This window comes from Gopherus evgoodei, chromosome 7 (genome assembly GCF_007399415.2).
Source record: "Gopherus evgoodei ecotype Sinaloan lineage chromosome 7, rGopEvg1_v1.p, whole genome shotgun sequence".
NCBI classification, from domain to species: domain Eukaryota; kingdom Metazoa; phylum Chordata; order Testudines; family Testudinidae; genus Gopherus; species Gopherus evgoodei.
In genome coordinates, this window is record NC_044328.1 from 76,703,753 (window position 1) to 76,722,084 (window position 18,332).

General features: G+C 47.5%; 1 protein-coding gene across 2 annotated transcripts in view; it reads left to right on the forward strand.

Annotated features, from left to right (window-relative positions):
- The window catches only part of LOC115655341, a 73,191-nt gene that overhangs the window by 15,051 nt on the left and 39,808 nt on the right, over positions 1-18,332 (forward strand). Inside the window, exon 2 of one of the 2 annotated variants that reach the window (XM_030570691.1) lies at positions 14,135-14,958. In XM_030570691.1, the coding sequence (XP_030426551.1) occupies positions 14,135-14,958 (824 nt within the window). Of the gene's footprint in view, positions 1-14,131; positions 14,959-18,332 lie in introns of both variants that reach the window. The other variant, XM_030570690.1, reaches the window with a different exon arrangement.

Here is an 18,332-nt window from a genome sequence, read left to right on the forward strand (position 1 = left end):
CTCCGTTCTAGTCTTAGCATCATCCCTAGTTTGTTGGGTCAGTTCTTCTCTTGGCATTGCAGGGTCCCTATTGGTAAAATGGAGATACTGATATAAGCTTCTCTGTGAAGCACTTTGAGATCTGCTGATGGGGAAGCTAGGTATGATTGTTATTTATTTACTGGGTTACCTGGGATGTGATCAGAGGTGGATTAAGATTTCCAGGGGTCCTGGGCCAGAGCAGATGGGGGTCCCCTTTCTGCCTGTGGCCCCGCCCACTACCCCTTCTCTGGGGCCTGCCCCTGTTCCACCAGGGTCCCTCCATCCCAACCCCACAACCCCTTTTGCTCATTTTTCACCCCCACACTGCAGCCCCAAGACTGGAGAAGCTCTGTCCCTGGGGCACAGCGGGAAGTGAGAGCTCCTCCAGTCCCAGGGCTGTAGCAGGGGTCCCAGTGTTGGATCTTCCCTCCCCCAACCCCCACACCACTTCTGCAGGGGACCAGGGTTGGGGCCTGGGGTTTCTCCTGCCCTGCCTGCCCAGTGTTTCTGCTGGCAAGCAGGGTTGGGCAAGGGGGCTTCCCCTGCCACCCCACGGCTTGTGCCTGGAATGGGTGGGGATGCCTGGGCTTTCCTCACCCCGGGGCTTCTGCTGGGGATGGGATCGGGGCTGCTGGGGGGTGCTACTGGATGTGATAGATGGAGGTAAGGGGTCTTAACTCAGCTCCTAGTAAGCAACAGCCACAACAGAGGATGTGCCTTTGATGGCAGCATCAGCATAATGGCCAAGGACTGAAGCAGCCCCTCACTCCTAGGGTCGGTGCCTCCGGGAAAGGCATGAGGCATACACTAGGACAGTGTGTGGGAAGCTGGCAATGATGTACTTGCTCTGTAGCTAAGATGAGTGCATCACTCTAGGGTGGTGATTATAAGTGCTATTTATTAGTTGTATTACGGTAACACCTGCAAAGTTGATCCCTGTCCCAAAGCACTTGCATGCAGTGTAACGAGAGACAGTGGGTGGACACAGCAAACAGGTGGGGTGTGCACAAGGCACCAGAGAGATGATTATGAACACAGATCACAGCACACCAGTTGCCTACCCACTGGTGTGCTGCCACCACTGCTTATGGTACTTATCAGATTGCCTGTCGGGTACCTTTCGCCGGGGCTGAATGCACACCTGTACAAAGTGGAGTGTGAACACTCAGGTCTGTGAGACTCAGGTACTATCATTTCTACATATATAGGATGGCAACATTTAAGGAAGAACAGGTGTAAAAATAATGGGGTCTCAAAGAAGAAGTGCCCAAATCAAGCTAAAGCATATGGATTCTAATGTGGTGACCCCAGCCCTACACAGACGCCTACTCTATCCAGACATTTAAAAGTAGTGGGGGGATTTTATAGTTTGTGAGATAACCTCACATATTGCTCTCACCTCCCCTAGTGGAACCCCGTTAGCTTCACTGGGGTTGCACTAGTGTCACTGGGAGCAGAATTTGGCCTTTATTTTTTTCCTCTAGAGACAGACTGAAGGTGCACACTTTGGATCTGGTTTATGAACTCTTCCAAGTTTGTGGATTTCAATGTGGGTTCTGGCTTGGCCCAGTATAAAGCTAGAGGCCATTAGCAAGAGTTGGATTTGGATGTGGATTCTGAGTGCCTTGGTGACAGCAGACCAGGGGGGTTCAGTTCAGGCCCAGGAGTTATTTCCCCCTTTATTTGAAGAAACAAATAAAACAGCTTGATAGTGATTGCCTGCCTAGACGTGTAGGAATATCATTGTTCCTTTGCTCAGAGTGCACCCCATGCACTTGGGTTTGGCTGTGCCCCTCCTGTCACTGGTTATTGTTTAAGAGGGAAAAATATGCTTGGAAAAGGAGACTAAGGCCTTGTCTACTCTACCAAGTTTTGTCGACAAAAGTGATGTTGACACATAAAAATTGGCATAATAAAAATCAGAATGTCATGTTCACAGTTGCTCCCTCTGTCAACAGAGCGCGTCCACAGTTGGGGCACTATCATCAACAGTGTGAGCAATGCACTGTGGGCACCCATTCCACAGTCCAGCTCGACACCTTGTGTGGTGGGAAGGCGGAGTGGTTCGCGGCACATCTTGGAACCAGGCTCAATGTCCCATGCTGCATCGCTTTCTGTCCCAGCACTCCATGGGCTTCTGGCTTTCTTTTGTGGCATTTTTGAATTGCCCTTCTTTGCTGTGCACTCCGGCATTTTTTTATGAAGGGATGGATCCCACCCTGCTTTCCTATGCTCTGTTAACTGTCATGAAACTAGCAGTTAATCACAAAGTTCCTAACTGAAGAAGACTACCAGTTGCCTGACATTTTGTGTGATCTGGATAAGAGCAACCTTAGATTGCTTTTGGCATTCACAGAGCAGGTGCATAGGATGGACCATCACTTTTGGGCTTGGGAAACAAGCACAGAATGGTGGGATTGTATCCACATGCAGGTGGGGGATGGTGAGCAGTGGCTACAGAACTTTCAGATGCGGAAAGCCACCTTCCTGGAACTGTGTGTGGAGCTCACCTCAGCACTGTGGTGCAAGGACACCAGAATGAGAGCTGGTGTAGAAACACATGGTGATTGCTGTGTGGAAGCTGATGACTCCAGACTGCTACTGGTCGGTCACAAATCAATTTGGAGTTGGGAAGTAGACCATTGGGGCTGCGTTAATGCAAGTGTGCAGGGCAATTAATCACATCCTGCTATGAAGGACTGTGACTCTGGAAAATGTGCATGAAATAGTGGATGGCTTTGCCAAAATGGGTTTCCCTAACTGCGGAGGGGTGATAGATGGCACACATATTCCAATTTTGGCACCAGATCACCTTGCGACTGAGTAAATCAATAGGAAGGGGTTCTTCTCCATGGTGTTGCAGGAACTTGTGGATGACCCATGGGTGTTTTACTAACATCAACGTGGGATAGTCCGGGAAGGTGCACACATCTTCAGTAACACTGGCCTGTATAGAAAGCTACAAGTGGGGACTTTCTTTCCAAACCAGAAGATTTCAGTGGGTGATGTTGAAATGCCCATAGTGATCCTGGGAGACCCTGCATACCCCTTACAGCCATGGCTCATGAAACCTTACATGGGAAACCTGGACAGCAGTAAGGAGTGGTTCAACAACAGGCTGAGTAGGTGCCAGATGACAGTGGAATGTGCCTTTGGCAGATTAAAGGCATGCTGGTGATGCCTTTATGGCAGGTGAGACCTCAATGAGGATAATAATCCCATGGTCATAGTCACATGTTGTTATGTTGCCTAATCTTTGTGAAGCTAAGGATGAAAGGTTTGTTCAGGGGTGGAGGGCTGAGGCAGACCGCTTGGCCACTGATTTTGAGCAGCCAGATACCAGGGCTATTAGAGAAGCCCAGAAGGGGGCAATTTGAATCAGGGAGGCTTTAAGACACCACTTTGAAAATGAGAAACAATAACGTATATCTCTGTGATTGGTGCTGCAATGTTATATTACATGTAGTTTTCCTAAGAAGTAATGGTGACATTTGGGGCCTTACATTCCAGTAAGCAAATTATTTAACGGCCTGTATATGTATTGGTAGGAAACAAATAAAGATGAGTTACTATTCAAAAACTTTGCTTTTGTTGCACAAGAAACAATACACACAGAGATGCTTGGTAGGTAAGGAGGTACCAGGAAGGGCAGACTTTCAGAGCTGTGTGGGTCCAGTTATTATTTTGAAAGTTGTCCAAAGGGGTGGACTGAAGGGGAAACTGAGAATTCCCAGAAAGTGGAAAGGACTGTGCAGGCTGAGGTGGGCGGGGGTTTGGAAAAGAGTTCTGAATATGGGTGGCCGGTGACCTGGCTGCCTGGGGAGGCTAACCCCTGCCCCCTCCCCTTGTGCCTGAGGCCCCACCACTTCCCTTATTCCTCTCCCACAGAACCCCAAATCACCCCCACCACAGCCCCCCAGGCTCAGCACCAGATGGCCAGGGGCACGGGGGCAAGGCCCCAGCCTCAGTGCACTGCAGCCTCAACACCCACAGCCCCTGGGCAGTGCAGCCACCGCACTCCTAGCCCTGGTGCTCAGGCAGCCAGTCAGTGCGGTTGCCACGCCCACAGCTCCAGTGCTCAGGCAGCCAGCACCGGAGTGCTGGGCAGGCAGGACGGCCTAGCACCAACCACCCTGGCAGCCTCGCGTCCCTGCAGGAGGCACACTGGTGTGGGGGTGGGGCCACGGTACGCTGTGTGGAAAGGCAAAGCCTCCCCTTGACTACAGTACCGATTGCCCATGGTTCCGAATGTGCTGCAGGGGAGGATGGGCATGGATCTGCTCAGTCTGCAGCATTACTAAGGACTTCAGTATGTGTGTTTGCTCCTCCATTACTTTAATCATCTGCTCAGTAGCATTCTGAAACTCCTGATTTTCTTTTCTGTCCTGCTTTTCAGCTTCCCATGACTCCTTGCGTTCCCTTTTCTTTGCATTGGAGAAGTGTAATACCCCCCAGAATATGTCTTCTTTGCTCCATCTTGGGAGCTTTCTTATCTAGTGGAGACACTCTGCTGGTGTGTGTGGGGTGTTCCTGAAGACCACATCTGCTGAAGCACAGGGGAAGATGCACAGAAGTGGGATTGTTAAATTCACACACAGCATTGAAATACTTCAGAAAAAATTTTGCAACATAAAAATCACTTTGTCACTGACGCTTGGCAGAAATATATCTCTGCGAACCTGCAAAGCATGGTGAGTGGAGGTGGCGGGGGAGGGGGCGTTCCACATGGGGAAAAGAGTGCTATGAAAGAGTTGTGGTGCAGCTGACTAGGGGAAAAAAATCTAAAATTCTCCCACACTTGTCCACAGGAGGGGGTCATTCTAGCAGACATCTCACTGCTAAGGGTAAGCAGGGAAGCGAGGGTACATTTACTACATATTTGTGGCTTCCACCCTGTTCCCTATACTGCTCGCCTGTGTACACTTTGGTCCCTGCATGGGAAATTTTCCTACTATGGGGTGAAGAACAAAGCAGCTCTGCCAGGGAACCTGTGGCAGAGGATTGCCGAGTACCTCCAGGAAACTTTCCTGGAGATCACTCTGGAGTATTCCCGTGAGACCTTGATGTGCATCAACACCCCGTTCCACTATACTGATTAGCTACACTGGGGAATGTCCAACGCACAGAAACACAGACAGCCTCTACATTTCTACACCCTAAATCCACCTCCACTCTACACAAACCACAGCCACTTACCAGGTGTCTCCTCTCCTGCTTCTTGCTCGCCGGAGAGCAACTGCTGAGACTGGCTAGACACCTCTGGAGTGTTGAACAGTTCCTGGCTGCCTGCCCCACTGGACAACCTCCGCCCCCACCAAGAGCTCCACATCGTCATCTGAACTCCATTTTTTCATCAATTCTTCATCATCTGGGTGAGGTGCTCTTTCCACCACCTCCAGCCTGCCAAAGTATCCACGGGGCTCTTGGTAATGGAGGTGAGGTTGCCACCAAGGATAGTGTCCAGCTCCTTGTAGAACTGGCAGGTCTTAGGTGAAGCACTGTAGTGATGGTTTGCCTCCCTCACCTGCCTCAGCTCCTTTATCTTCATTCTGCACTGCAGCGTGTCCCGATCATAGCCCTTTTCACACAAGCCTTGAGAAATCTGCCTGTAGGTATCAAAATTTCTATGGCTCAAGCACAGCTGGGACTGCACAGTCTCCTTTCCCCAAATAATGAGCAGATCCAGCAGCTCCATAGTGATCCAAGCGGGAGAGTGTTTGATTCAATAACCTGCCATGGTCACCTGGGAAGATGCTATGAGACTTCTCCATGAATTTTAAAAATTCCCAAGACTTCTAAGAGGGAGGAGTGGATGGTTGTTTACCTGGCTACAGGGCAGTGGTGTTCAAACTGCTGACCAGAGTGGTCACGATGAACATTGTGGGACACCTCCTGAGGCCAATTAAAGCGATAAAATCAAGCGTGGTATCTACACTGGCGCTTTGTCAACAAAAATTTAGAGGAAAAAGCCTTATGTCTTTCGTTGGGGTGGTTTTATTTTGTCGCCAAAACAGGCCATTTTTTCCACCAGAAGTCACCTTGCAGTGTGTATACATTCACTGTTTTGCTGGCAAAACTGCCTTTTGTCAACAAAACTTTGTTGTATAGACAAGGCCTAATGGAGGGAGAAGCCTTGAAGCTGGAGTTGTAATGAGGATCTCTAACTTGAAAAGTCTTGACCTCATCTTCCAGGGGTTTACAAACTGACAGCCCACAGGTAGGTATCCTACTTAGTTATTTGAAACGGACAGCAAGGGGTAAAGTGCTAGTGAATCACCTGAGAGGTATCTGTTCCTTTCACTGCAGTTTGCACAGAGCCTGTAATGCATAATATCTTCAATTATTAACTAATCAACCCTCATAATAGCCCTGGGAGGTAGGCAGGTAAGTATCTTGACTTTAGCAAAGCTTTTGATACGGTCTCCCACAATAGTCTTGCCAGCAAGTTAAAGAAGTATGGATTGGATGAATGGACTATAAGGTGGATACAAAGCTGGCTAGATTGTCAGGCTCAACAGGTAGTGATCAACGGCCCAATGTCTAGTTGGTAGCTGGTATCAAGTGGAGTGCCCCAGGGGGATTGCACCCTCAGCAAGTTCGCAGATGACACTAAGCTCTGGGGTGAGGTAGATATACTGGAGAGTAGGGATAGGGTCCAGAGTGACCTAGACAAATTGGAGGATTGGGCCAAAAGAAATCTGATGAGGTTCAACAAGGACAAGTGCAGAATCCTGCATTTAGGATGGAAGAATCCCATGCACCACTATAGGCTGGGTAGCGGCTGGCTAAGCAGCAGTTCTGCAGAAAAGGACCTGGGGATTACAGTGGATGAGAAGCTAGACATGAGTCAGCAGTTTTCCCTTGTTGCCAAGATAGCCAACGGCATATTGGGCTGTATTAGTAGGAGCACTGCCAGCAGATCAAGGGAAGTGATTATTCCCCTCTATTCGGCACTGGTGAGGCCACACCTGGAGTATTGTGTCCAGTTTTGGTCCCCCCACTACAGAAGGGATGTGGACAAATTGGAGATAGTCTCCTGGAGGGCAACAAAAATGATTAGGTGGCTGGGGCACATGATTTACGAGGAGAGACTGAGGGAACTGGGGTTATTTAGTCTGCAGAAGAGAAGAGTGAGGGAGTTTTGATAGCAGCCTTCAACTACCTGAACGGGGGTTCCAAAGAGGATGGAGCTCGGCTGTTTTCAGTGGTAGCAGATGACAGAACAAGAAGCAATGGTCTCAGGTTGCAGTGGGGGAGGTCTAGATTGGATATTAGGAAACACTATTTCACTAGAAGGGTGGTGAAGTACTGGAGTGGGTTACCTAGGGAGGTGGTGGAATCTCCATCCTTAGAGGTATTTAAGGCCCAACTTGACAAAGCCCTGGCTGGGATTATTTAGTTGGTGTTAGTCCTGCTTTGAGCAGGGGGTTGGACTAGATCAGTGGTCCCCAACCTTTTTGTCTGGCGAGCGCCAGACGAAGGATCATGGCGGTGGTGGAGCATCTGCTGAAATGCTGCCGAATTTTTGCGGCATTTTGACTGTGACGGCTCTCGATGACGTCGCTTGTCGGTGGCATTTTGGCGGATGCTCCACCACCGGCCAGGATGTGGGGTCATTTAGATGCCCCCGTGGGCACCATGGAGCCTGCAGGCACTGCGCTGGGGATCCCTGGACTAGATGATGTCCTGAGGTCTCTTCCAACCCTAATATTCTATGATTCTATCATTACCCCCATTAATTTTGAAGAAGCAGACATTTCAGGGAGTTGGTCATATATATCCATAGCAGACACAGTATCAGAACTCAGGAGTTCATATTTCCTAGCACCATGCTTTACTCACTAGACCATACTGCCCCTGGCACAAATTATGCTGAGACAATACTTGGCTAGGGTCTCTCCAAGGAATGTCATCACTGCAAGAAGTGGCATCAGTAACTAAGCAGGTACAGACAATATTCTATCATCATTGGTTGGATTCTCTCTAGCAGTGTTGAACCAATGCTACAGCCTCCTGGTAGAAGGCTGTGTGTGTCTGGCAACACAATATCTTAGATGGGATCTGAAACCAAGACCTTGCCCCATTCTGTCCCAGAGGTGCATTGTTACAGAGGTAGGTGAATGATCCATCTTCTCTACTTTACTTTGGAGTCTTAGTGGGCCAGATGATCATCTGGTGTTAACTACCACAGCACAATTGACTTCAATAGAATGATGTTAATTTACACCAGCTGAAGATCTGGCCCATGCTAATATTCAAACATATGAGCTGTGATTGTACCACTCTTGTGTTCGTTGCTTAAAAGCTCTGAGAAGCAGAAAAGTCTGTGTGGGTCTCCACTCTTTTGGCAAAATAGAGTGGCTCCTTCGAAGGATGAGGTTTTCAGGCTCAGAACCATTAAGTGAAAATGAAAAAGAAATTGTTTCTCCAGAAAGGAGAAACAGGATGATCTTGTGGTTGAGGTGCTAGCCTGGGATGCATGAGAGTTGGGGTAAATTCCTGCCTCTGCCTGAAGGGATTTCCTGTGGGACCTTGAGCATGTTACTGAAGCTATGTACACACTATAGCTTGCGGTGGTATAAGTTCAGTCACTCAGGGGTGTGAATAAGCCACCTTCATGAGCATCGTAAGTTACACCGACCTAAGCACTGGTGTAGACAGTGCTATGTTAGCAGAGAGCTTCTCCCACTGACATAGCTACTGCCGCTCGTGGGGGCTGAAGTATTTAAGTCAACAGAAGAGCTCTCTCTCTTCAGTGTAGAACATCTGCACTAGCAGTGCTGCAGCTGCGCTGCTGTAAGCTCTGTCCTGTAGCCACAGCCTGAGTCTCTGTCTTGCATCTGTAAAATGGGGATAGCATCTTCCTAGCTGTGAGGGAGATTGAACGAAAATCCATTTGAGATTTTGAGGTGCTCAGGCTCAGCTTCTATGGTGACAGGAGCCCCATAAGCACCCTAAATGGTCAGATTTCATCTTCTGTATTTGTTCATTTGCTTCTGCCACCACCAGCCTGTCCACACTACACAGTGTTTTTAGAGCCATCTAGCATTATGAATCAGCACATCTGCAGCAACTCTGGTATCAAGGGAGATCTCAGTTTATTATGGCACTTCCCCATTTCCGACAAAGGGAAACGAGGGACTCTCTAGTGAAGCAAATGCATGGCCTGATTAACAGAAGCCTATTGGAAAGGAATGTTATTGTCCATAATAACTCTTTCTCCCTGGTGGAAAGATGATGGCTGCATAATTTGTTCTTAAAAATAAAACCCAGCACTGACTTTCCTCTCTTCCTGATTCTGACTTGGTTTTTATGTTGGGGTTTAATGTGCCATTCGGCATAGTGCTGCCATCAGTTATGCCCACTATCCTTTTATTCCACATGCGATAATGGTGCAATGTCTTTGGGTCAGTAAAGAGGAGGTTGTGGTTGAGAAGGTGGCACACTTCCGACGCAGCAGTGAATCAACCTTTCCCCAGCTCAGTGATGTGAGGCACTCTGTTGTTGGAAGTGCTTTTATTTGAGTGACATATAAAACTTAGTTCCTGATCCCTTGTGGTCAGTTACATTCTTGGGGTATTTGGGACAAGAGTAAGGGTGTTAGCCCAGCTCAGGCAGCTCCCTGCTAAGTTTCCCCTGGAGTTTCAATAGGATATGGCATTCCTCTTGTCCTAAATCACTTTGTAGTGTTGCTGTACATTGCTGCATAGGTGCCAGGCTCCATCCCAGAACTAGCTGCATTTCAGTGGCAAGTGAGTGAGGCCAGGGACAAGTGGCAAAGCCTCCATTGCCTTCAGTGGGTATAGGTTCAGTTCCTTAGTTGGTAACACCAGCATCTTCAGAGAGGACTAGAGTTAAGTACCCAATTCCTCCTCGATGTCAATGGGATTGGACCCCATACTCTCTTAAACACCACTGAAAATCTCAGGTTGAAGTGACCAAAACTGCTACTATATATACAATATCAGATGATGTTATTAAACTGGAGCAGGGAATCCTGATGGATACTTTACAGCAAATGGAAGGCACATCAGTAAAACTGAAAAAAGTTCTTGTAATATGCAGCTTGGCCTTATTGAGGCCCAGTGACTCTATTAGCAGGGAAAGCTGGAGTGATGGGGCAAAGCAGGAGGAGGAATGAACAAGAGCAGGGTGCTGAGATGGGATCTCTGGGTCATTCTGAGACGTGTCTACTGAACTCTCCTCCTTGTAGCTGTAGTTTTTTGTTCCCTTCCTCTCTAGTGAAGAACCATCACGTCATCAGGAAAAGGAGTCTGACATGGCTGATGGTTTGTGAAAAAAGGAAGGAAGAGAGTACGGGGAATGGAAGGAAATGAAACAGGATGTATAATGTCAGGAGTATATATGTGTGGAGTAGGGTATTGTAGTCCCTCTCTATGCTGTGTCACAATGACCTAAACATTGTATTTCAATGAGTGATGGCCCCAAGAGGCAAGGTTCAGTGACAGATGTAGGATCTGGGCTTTTGCAGAGTTCACCAGGGGTTGGACCTGGGGCTTTAGTTTGCATCCATCTTGGATTGAAATGGGCATTTTGGGTTGTAAAACGTTAGCTGGAAAGACACAGAAGAAATGGGTGTTCAGATCCTCCGCTGGTGCAAGTCAGCCCGGCTCCCATGAAAGCTATGTGGATTTATACCAGCGGGGGCCTGATGCAGAGGGGAAGTGAAAAGTGTGTGAATTCTAGACTGTGACAAACATTTCATTTTCTCCTCCAGACTCTGTTTGCTATAGCTATCACTGTTTACTATTGGTATTGTATCACGAGGAGCCCCAGTCATGGCCCAAGGTCCCATTGTGCTTGGCTCTGTACAAACACAGAATAAAAGATAGTCCCTGCAGCAAAGAGCTGACAATCTTAGTGACCTTTTCATTACACACTTGGGACCTGACTGTCTTCTCACTTACAGTGGTGCAAATCTGGAGCAAAGTGAGAGGAGAACCAGGGCCTAAATGCCATTGACTGGCATTAAGAGGTATTGTTCCCACTGTAAAATAATGACTGGTATCAAAGGCAAATTTCCTTTGAGTTTGCCAGTTGCCAAAGGTCATTTATCAAGGACACTGTGATACCCCAACACTGATTAGGGAAGCTATCTGTGATGTGTGGTCCTGTGCAGTGTATGTGGAAGTATCACAACCTGACCCCATGTCTGGGAACAATGTCTCTCACTTCCAAGGGGAAAGTTGTGGGGCTCTGATCTGAAGGTGCTCTTTGTGTGGCACTGGATGCATGAACCATGAGTTTTCTGGCTTCCCTACCCTGTCCCCTCATGTAGGAAGAGATTATATCTTCTCTTCCACAGCCTGAGGCCATCATACCGATGAAAATTCCCCTAAGGCATGTGACCTATTCCCACTTGCTCAAAGATCCCTCCTTCTATTTCTATCTGGATCCTTCTGAGTATCCTCCAAGGGTTAATACTTCTGTCTGTGATTGGAGAGGTTGGAAACTTCCCTAGCAGGGCCGGCTCCAGGCACCAACTGAGCAAGCTCATGCTTGGGGTGGCAGATTCTAAGGGGTGGCATTCCGTCCAATCCTACTGTGGCATGGCTGCCTTTTTTTTTTTTTTCTGGTTTGCTGCTCCGGCCGCCGTGGTGGTTTTTTTTTTCTTTTGTTTTGCCAATGACTTTCAGTGTGGCACTGTTGGGGGTGCTTGCAGAGAAGGGGAGCACCCTGCTGGGAGCGGCTGCATGCTCATCTGCCCCAGCCGGTGCCAGGTCTGCAGCAAGCCCGGCAGCCCATATCCTTCCCTCCCCGCCAACTGCTGACTTTCAATTCACCTGCAGGTGGGAGTGGCACGGCGGGAGGGGCTGAGTGGCGAGCGTCTCAGCTGAAGGAAGCCCTGGCCACCCCCCTTCTCTATCCCCCCACCCACTTCCTTCCCCTCCACTAGCTGGGGCATGCACTGCGCTGCCCGAGGCATGTCTGCAGCGCAGGGAGTCCCACTAGCCAGAGTGCAGCCACCGCCTGCCCAGAGGCTCACCAGTGCAGCCAGGGGAGGCAGCCACGACCCGCCAAGTAAGTGGCACTGAAAGTTTACACCCTGTTTTTTTTCTGGCTCGCTGCTCCGGCCTCCCTGCACCCTGGTTTTTTTTTTTTTTTTTGCGCTTGGGGCGACAAAAAGCCAGAGCAGGCCCTGCTCATGCTTCAGTGCAGTGCCCAGAGAAGATATAAAAGCATGTAAAGTTAGGATCCCCTATGTCAACAAATGGGTTTAACTGAATGTAAGGGAGCCTAAACTGGCGTAGGGTTCGTCAGTATATTTCCTAGCATTTGGACCAGTCTATTTTGAAATGACTCCTGAGATGGGTTTCCAGCATGGCCCTCCGGAGACAATTCCACAGTCCAATAAATCCTGCTGCTAGGATGTTCTCACTCTATGAAACATTCTCCATGAAAGCAAAGCTTCTTCATATATATGCAAACACTTGTGGTCAAGTCTGCTCCCATGTCATTTCTCTTTAAATGAACTACTCTCATTCCTGGGGAGAACTTCATACCTAAACCATACAGAGAGAAGCAAGCACCCAAAGTACATGGTTCATTTTCCAAGTCACTGCCTGTTACTATGGCTATCCACACTGCCACCCAAATGGCTTGCAAATTATTCATTTTAACCCAAAATACATGTGAGCGGCCAGAAGAACCAGATTTCGTCATGCTTATTCCTGCTTTTATGGTGTGACAAAGACGGAGGTGAATAGGAGGAAAAATTCTGAGTTTAAGTTAATGCAGATCTTAGCTTAAATTACTTGGGCTCATCATCATCTGCATGTGTATAATCACTATGGGGTTATCTGATTACATGCGTTTTTTTCACAGCTAAGCTGTCAGCTAAGTCCTATAACCACATGAAAAATTCAGCATTTGGGAACATTATATGCAATTATGACTCTCCCTGAAGGATACTGTGTCCATAAAACACAAGACTGCTGATGTAGCAGGGCTATAAGAGGCTTGCTTATAGACTCTAGGTACACAGACCTGTGCTGCCCCTAATACTGTGTGACTGTAGTGAGCCTTTGCATTGCATACTAATAACCTGTTTTTGTGGTATGTGACATTTTCTCTATGCATATAATAGAATTTGCTGGGAAAAGTCTCTCTCACTCACACATATTATTGGAACTTACTCTCAGGCACCTGAAGTGTCTGCATAAGCCATGAATGTAACAAGCAGCTGTAAAGTATCAGAGGGGTAGCCGTGTTAGTCTGGATCTGTAAAAGCAGCAAAGAATCCTGTGGCACCTTATAGACTAACAGACGTCAGACGTCTTGGAGCATGAGCTTTCGTGGGTGAATACCCACTTCATCAGATGCATGTAGTGGAAATTTCCAGGGGCAGGTATATATATGTAGGCAAGCTAGAGATAATGAGGTAGTTCAATCAGGGAGGATGAGGCCCTGATCTAGCAGTTGAGGTGTGAAAACCAAGGGAAGAGAAACTGGTTTTGTAATTGGCAAGCCATTCACAGTCTTTGTTTAATCCTGAGCTGATGGTGTCAAATTTGCAGATGAACTGAAGCTCAGCAGTTTCTCTTTGAAGTCTGGTCCTGCAGTTTTTTTGCTGCAGTATGGCCATCTTAAGGTCTGCTATAGTGTGGCCAGGGAGGTTGAAGTGTTCTCCTACAGGTTTTTGTATATTGCCATTCGTAATATCTGATTTGTGTCCATTTATCCTTTTCCGTAGTGACTGTCCAGTTTGGCTGATGTACATAGCAGAGGGGCATTGCTGGCATATGATGGCGTATATTACATTGGTGGATGTGCAGGTGAATGAACTGGTGATGGTGTGGCTGATCTGGTTAGGTCCTGTGATGGTGTCGCTGGTGTAGATATATGGGCAGAGTTGGCATTGAGGTTTGTTGCATGGATTGGTTCCTGAGCTAGAGTTACTATGGTGCGGTGTGCAGTTGCTGGTGAGACACATTCTGAAGCTGTAACTTCCAAAATAAGTGTTGCCCACTATTGATATGTTTCGAAAGAGGGTAAGGAGACGATTTGCCATTGCTTCCCACAGTGGAAGCTTTATGGAGCAGACTGAATTTTGCAATTCTTTGTGACTGTCAGCTTGTTTGTGTTTTAGCAGGCAAGAAGAACTCACCATCCAAGGGCAAGGTAGTGCTGACCAACATGAAGATACTGAGCAACGAAGAGAGTCAAACCCAGGGGTTGACAGGAGAGCCACCTGCAGCCATGGACTTTCCAGAGGAATCCAGGCTTCCCAAAGTCGACATCCCATTAGAATGCCAGGGAAATCTGGGCACAAGAGACACTTCTTCAAAACCAGACTATGTGGCCACCCTGTCTGACCTCAGCACCTTAGAATCCAAGTGCCAGCTTCACAGATTCTCCAAATTTGAATCAGAGGATTCTGGGGTTGAATTGCCAAGTGGAGCCAATTCTCCATCTACACCAACGGGCTCAGAGAAGAGCTTTGTGCTTCACACCAGAGACTCGTCTTGTGACTCTGGAGTGCTCAGCACCTCTTCTTCTCCAGGAATTGACCATATCATAATGAGAAAGTGTAAAGACATCAGAGAAACCAGCCAGTGTGCTTCAGATAGTGAAAAGCAAGTTGAATATTACAGCCAGGCAGCAGACATGGTGCAGATCCCTACAGCTTCCCTGGAAGATTTCAGTGACCGTCAGAAGGGAGAAAGTCCTAATAAACTTTTTGGCCAAAGTGAAGGACAATATTTTGAAGAGAAACCCAGGAAAGAGATAGACCTTTCCATTAAAGAAACTGCTCCAGCTGCTGCCCACATTGAAGAGCAAAGGCCAATCACCAACCGTTACAAAGAGACCTTTGGGAGGATGCAAGAACTTCAGCTCCATGGACATCAGCTCAAAAAGTATCCCACGAGCGACAGCCTGGATGAGTACATGGATGAATGCTGTCGATTAAGTGAGGTAAGAAACCAGACATGCAAATTGGAATGCTACATGGGGGATTTTCAAATTAGAATCATAGAATATCAGGGTTGGAAGGGACCTCAGGAGGTCATCTAGTCCAACCCCCTGCTCAAAGCAGGACCAATCCCCAACTAAATCATCCCAGCCAGGGCTTTGTCAAGCCTGACCTTAAAAACCTCTAGGGAAGGAGATTTCACCACCTCCCTAGGTAACCCATTCCAGAGTAATCAAAATTAGTCTAAGTTGCACAGGTAAAAATCCCATGAAGTTCAATGGGAGCAGAGTTAGGCCAACTGTAAGTGCTTTGGAAACCCCCACTCTGAAGTATTATGGTCTGCAGAAAACTGTAGTTGATTTTACAGGACTGTAATTTACATGAAGTGACATTTTTTAGGAACTTATGAGCATAAGGGCCAGAGCCTCAGCTGGTGAAAATCAGAGTGAATAGCGCTAGGCCAATTTACACCAGCTAAGGCTTTGGCTCAGAGAGTCTTGCACTGAAGGGTGGAGTTGCTGCTGCTATTAAACACACAGACACACACATTTTGAAGGGGTGGTGGAGTGGTGAGCATGCTAGCCCATCTCATGGTATAGCACCACCTGGGATACTATGGGGTGGAGGTCACAGGCCTAGAAATTGATAATACAGTGCAACTTCAGGGCCTGGTCATCTCTATTACTGGAAACAGTGGCTCCTTTGTATAGTGAGTGAACGTGGACTAAATGCATGAGAGGAACACTGCAGAGCTGCTTACATTCACACTTTAAGACAAAGGTCCCATTTTAACTAGCGAATATCACGCAAGAGCAGCAGAACCTCAGTGCTCTGAGATCAGCAGGTGGAAGGTGCTGCATATGCATGGAACAGCGGTTGGCAACCTTTCAGAAGTGATGTGCTGAGTTTTCATTTATTCACTCTAATTTAAGGTTTTGCATGCCGGTAATACATTTTAATGTTTTTAGAAGGTCTCTTTCTATAAGTCTGTAATATAAAACTAAACTATTGTTGTATGTAAAGTAAATAAGGTTTTTAAAATGTTTAAGAAGCTTCATTTAAAATTAAATTAAAATGCGGAGCTCCCTGGACCAGTGGTCTGGACCTGGGCAGTGTGAGTGCCACTGAAAATCAGCTCAAGTGCACGCCTGCCATAGGTTGCCTACCCCTGGCATAGAGCATTCTCCTCCTCGAAAGCTTGGCCAGTTTCATGGACTTATTTGCTTCTCCATCACAGCATAGAATGTGCACTTGCTGAGTCTGAAATGCAGCTAGAAAAGTGTTTCAGTCACTGAGAACAAGATGACTTTTTGTGCAGCTGCTCTTTGTTGGCAAGAGTTTGCTCTAGTGCTTTGCTTCAAGTGCTGACAGACTATTGACTTGCTACCTTGTGCATCTGCTTTCAAGATCCAGCAATGAGAAAATATAATCAAGTAATTAATTCTTGAGAGAGAGAGACCAAAGTGTACTGTGATCAAAAGGAAGGAGCTATACGGCCTTGTCAAATAATAATCCTGCAAACACATCGAGCATGCTGAAAGATGCACAATGGAGAAACTCTTCTACTGATGTCCTTCTCGCTCCCAACAGCTCGTCTATTATGCCTAGTCTACACTACGTAGTTAGCTTGATGTACACTGCCTTGTGCCAACCTAGCCATGGAAGTGTCTTCGCTTGAATTTGGCTCTTGCTGACTTAAGTGCCTCTCTACGCTGATTTAGTAATACCACTTCCCTGAGCAGCGTAGAATCACAGATGATGTAGTTAGGTCAACGCAGTGTCAGTGTGGGCACTGCATTTTGTACGTCAACTTGTTACTAGCCTTCAGGAGCCATCCCACAATGTCCCACATTCAGGGCTGGCTCCAAGCACCTGCTTGCTGCACTGGTGCCTGGGGCAACCAACGCAAAGGGGCGGCATGTCTGGGTCTTTGGTGGCAATTCAGCAGTGGATCCCTTGGTCCCTCTCGGAGGGAAGGACCTGCCACTGAATTGCCGCTGAAGAATGAAGCGGTGGCAGTAGAGCTGCTGCCGAAGTGCCACCGATTGCGGCTTTTTTTTTTTCCGCTGCTGAGGGTGGCAAAAACACAGGAGCTGGCCCCGCCCACATTAACAATACAATCAATAAAACCGTTCCTGGTGAGGACATGCACCACCAACACAAGAAGCCAAAAAGTGTACACACACAAGAGATTTAATAACTGCACTGCAGTTATTAAAATTAAAATTGTCTACTGCTGTAAGTTAGGTAGACAATTTTATAGTGTAGACATGGCCTTAGACAAGCACCAGAACAGTGCTAAGACCTGCCACTTGACTAATTCTAATTGATTCTAGTGAGGGTTGGATCTCTAAATCCCTTTGAGATCTGGGTTTAAGCACCCATGCCAAGATTTTCAAGTGTGACTAGTGGTTCTGGGTGCCTCCATTTTTTGGGGGTGCAACTTGAGACACTAAAGGGACCTGTATCAGAGGGGTAGCCGTGTTAGTCTGGATCTGTAAAAGCAGCAAAGGGTCCTGTGCCACCCTATAGACTAACAGACGTTTTGGAGCATGAGCTTTCGTGAGTGAATACCCACCTGCATCTGACGAAGTGGGTATTCACTCACGAAAGCTCATGCTTCAAAACGTCTGTTAGTCTATAAGGTGCCACAGGACCCTTTGCTGCTTTTAAAGGGACCTGAGATTTCAGAGAGTGCTGTGAACTCAGTCTATCAAAATCCAGCCCCATGAGGTGCCTCATGTTGGGCACCCTACATCGCTAATCAATTTGCAGGGATCTTAGTCTTTAAACTTAGATTGTGAGGTCTTTGGGGCAGTCGTCTCATGATGTGTGCGCACAGAACCTAGCACAATGGGGCATCTAATAAACAGACTGCATTTAAAATGAAAGGTAATGATGGATCAAGGCCTTAGCCTACACCTGCATTTTCCCCACCACTTAGGTCAGGGGTCCCCAACGTGGATGATGCAGCTTGTCGGCGGCACTCCGGCGGTGACACCTATTGACATTGCCGCTTGTTGGCGGAATTTCGGCAGATGCTTGTCCGCTGCCACGGTCCTCCGTGGCTCGTCGTCTGGTGTCTGCCAGATGAAAAATGTTGGGGACCACTGACTTAGGTGCTGTATACATACATAGTAAACACATTTTATTTGGAACTCTCCTAAAGATATTGTCTGTTGACCGCTAAGATCTGTACTCAAACCTTACAGCTATCGTCTGTCTCCATAATGAGCCAGACAGTCCTGAACACTGAGGAAGTTCATAACAGACTGACTGAAAGGATCCAGCTATGTTCATGGCATACTTGCGGAGAAGTCAGATAAAAATGTCAAATACTCCTGTTGGACGGTTGCACTGTAACACTTCTTTACTT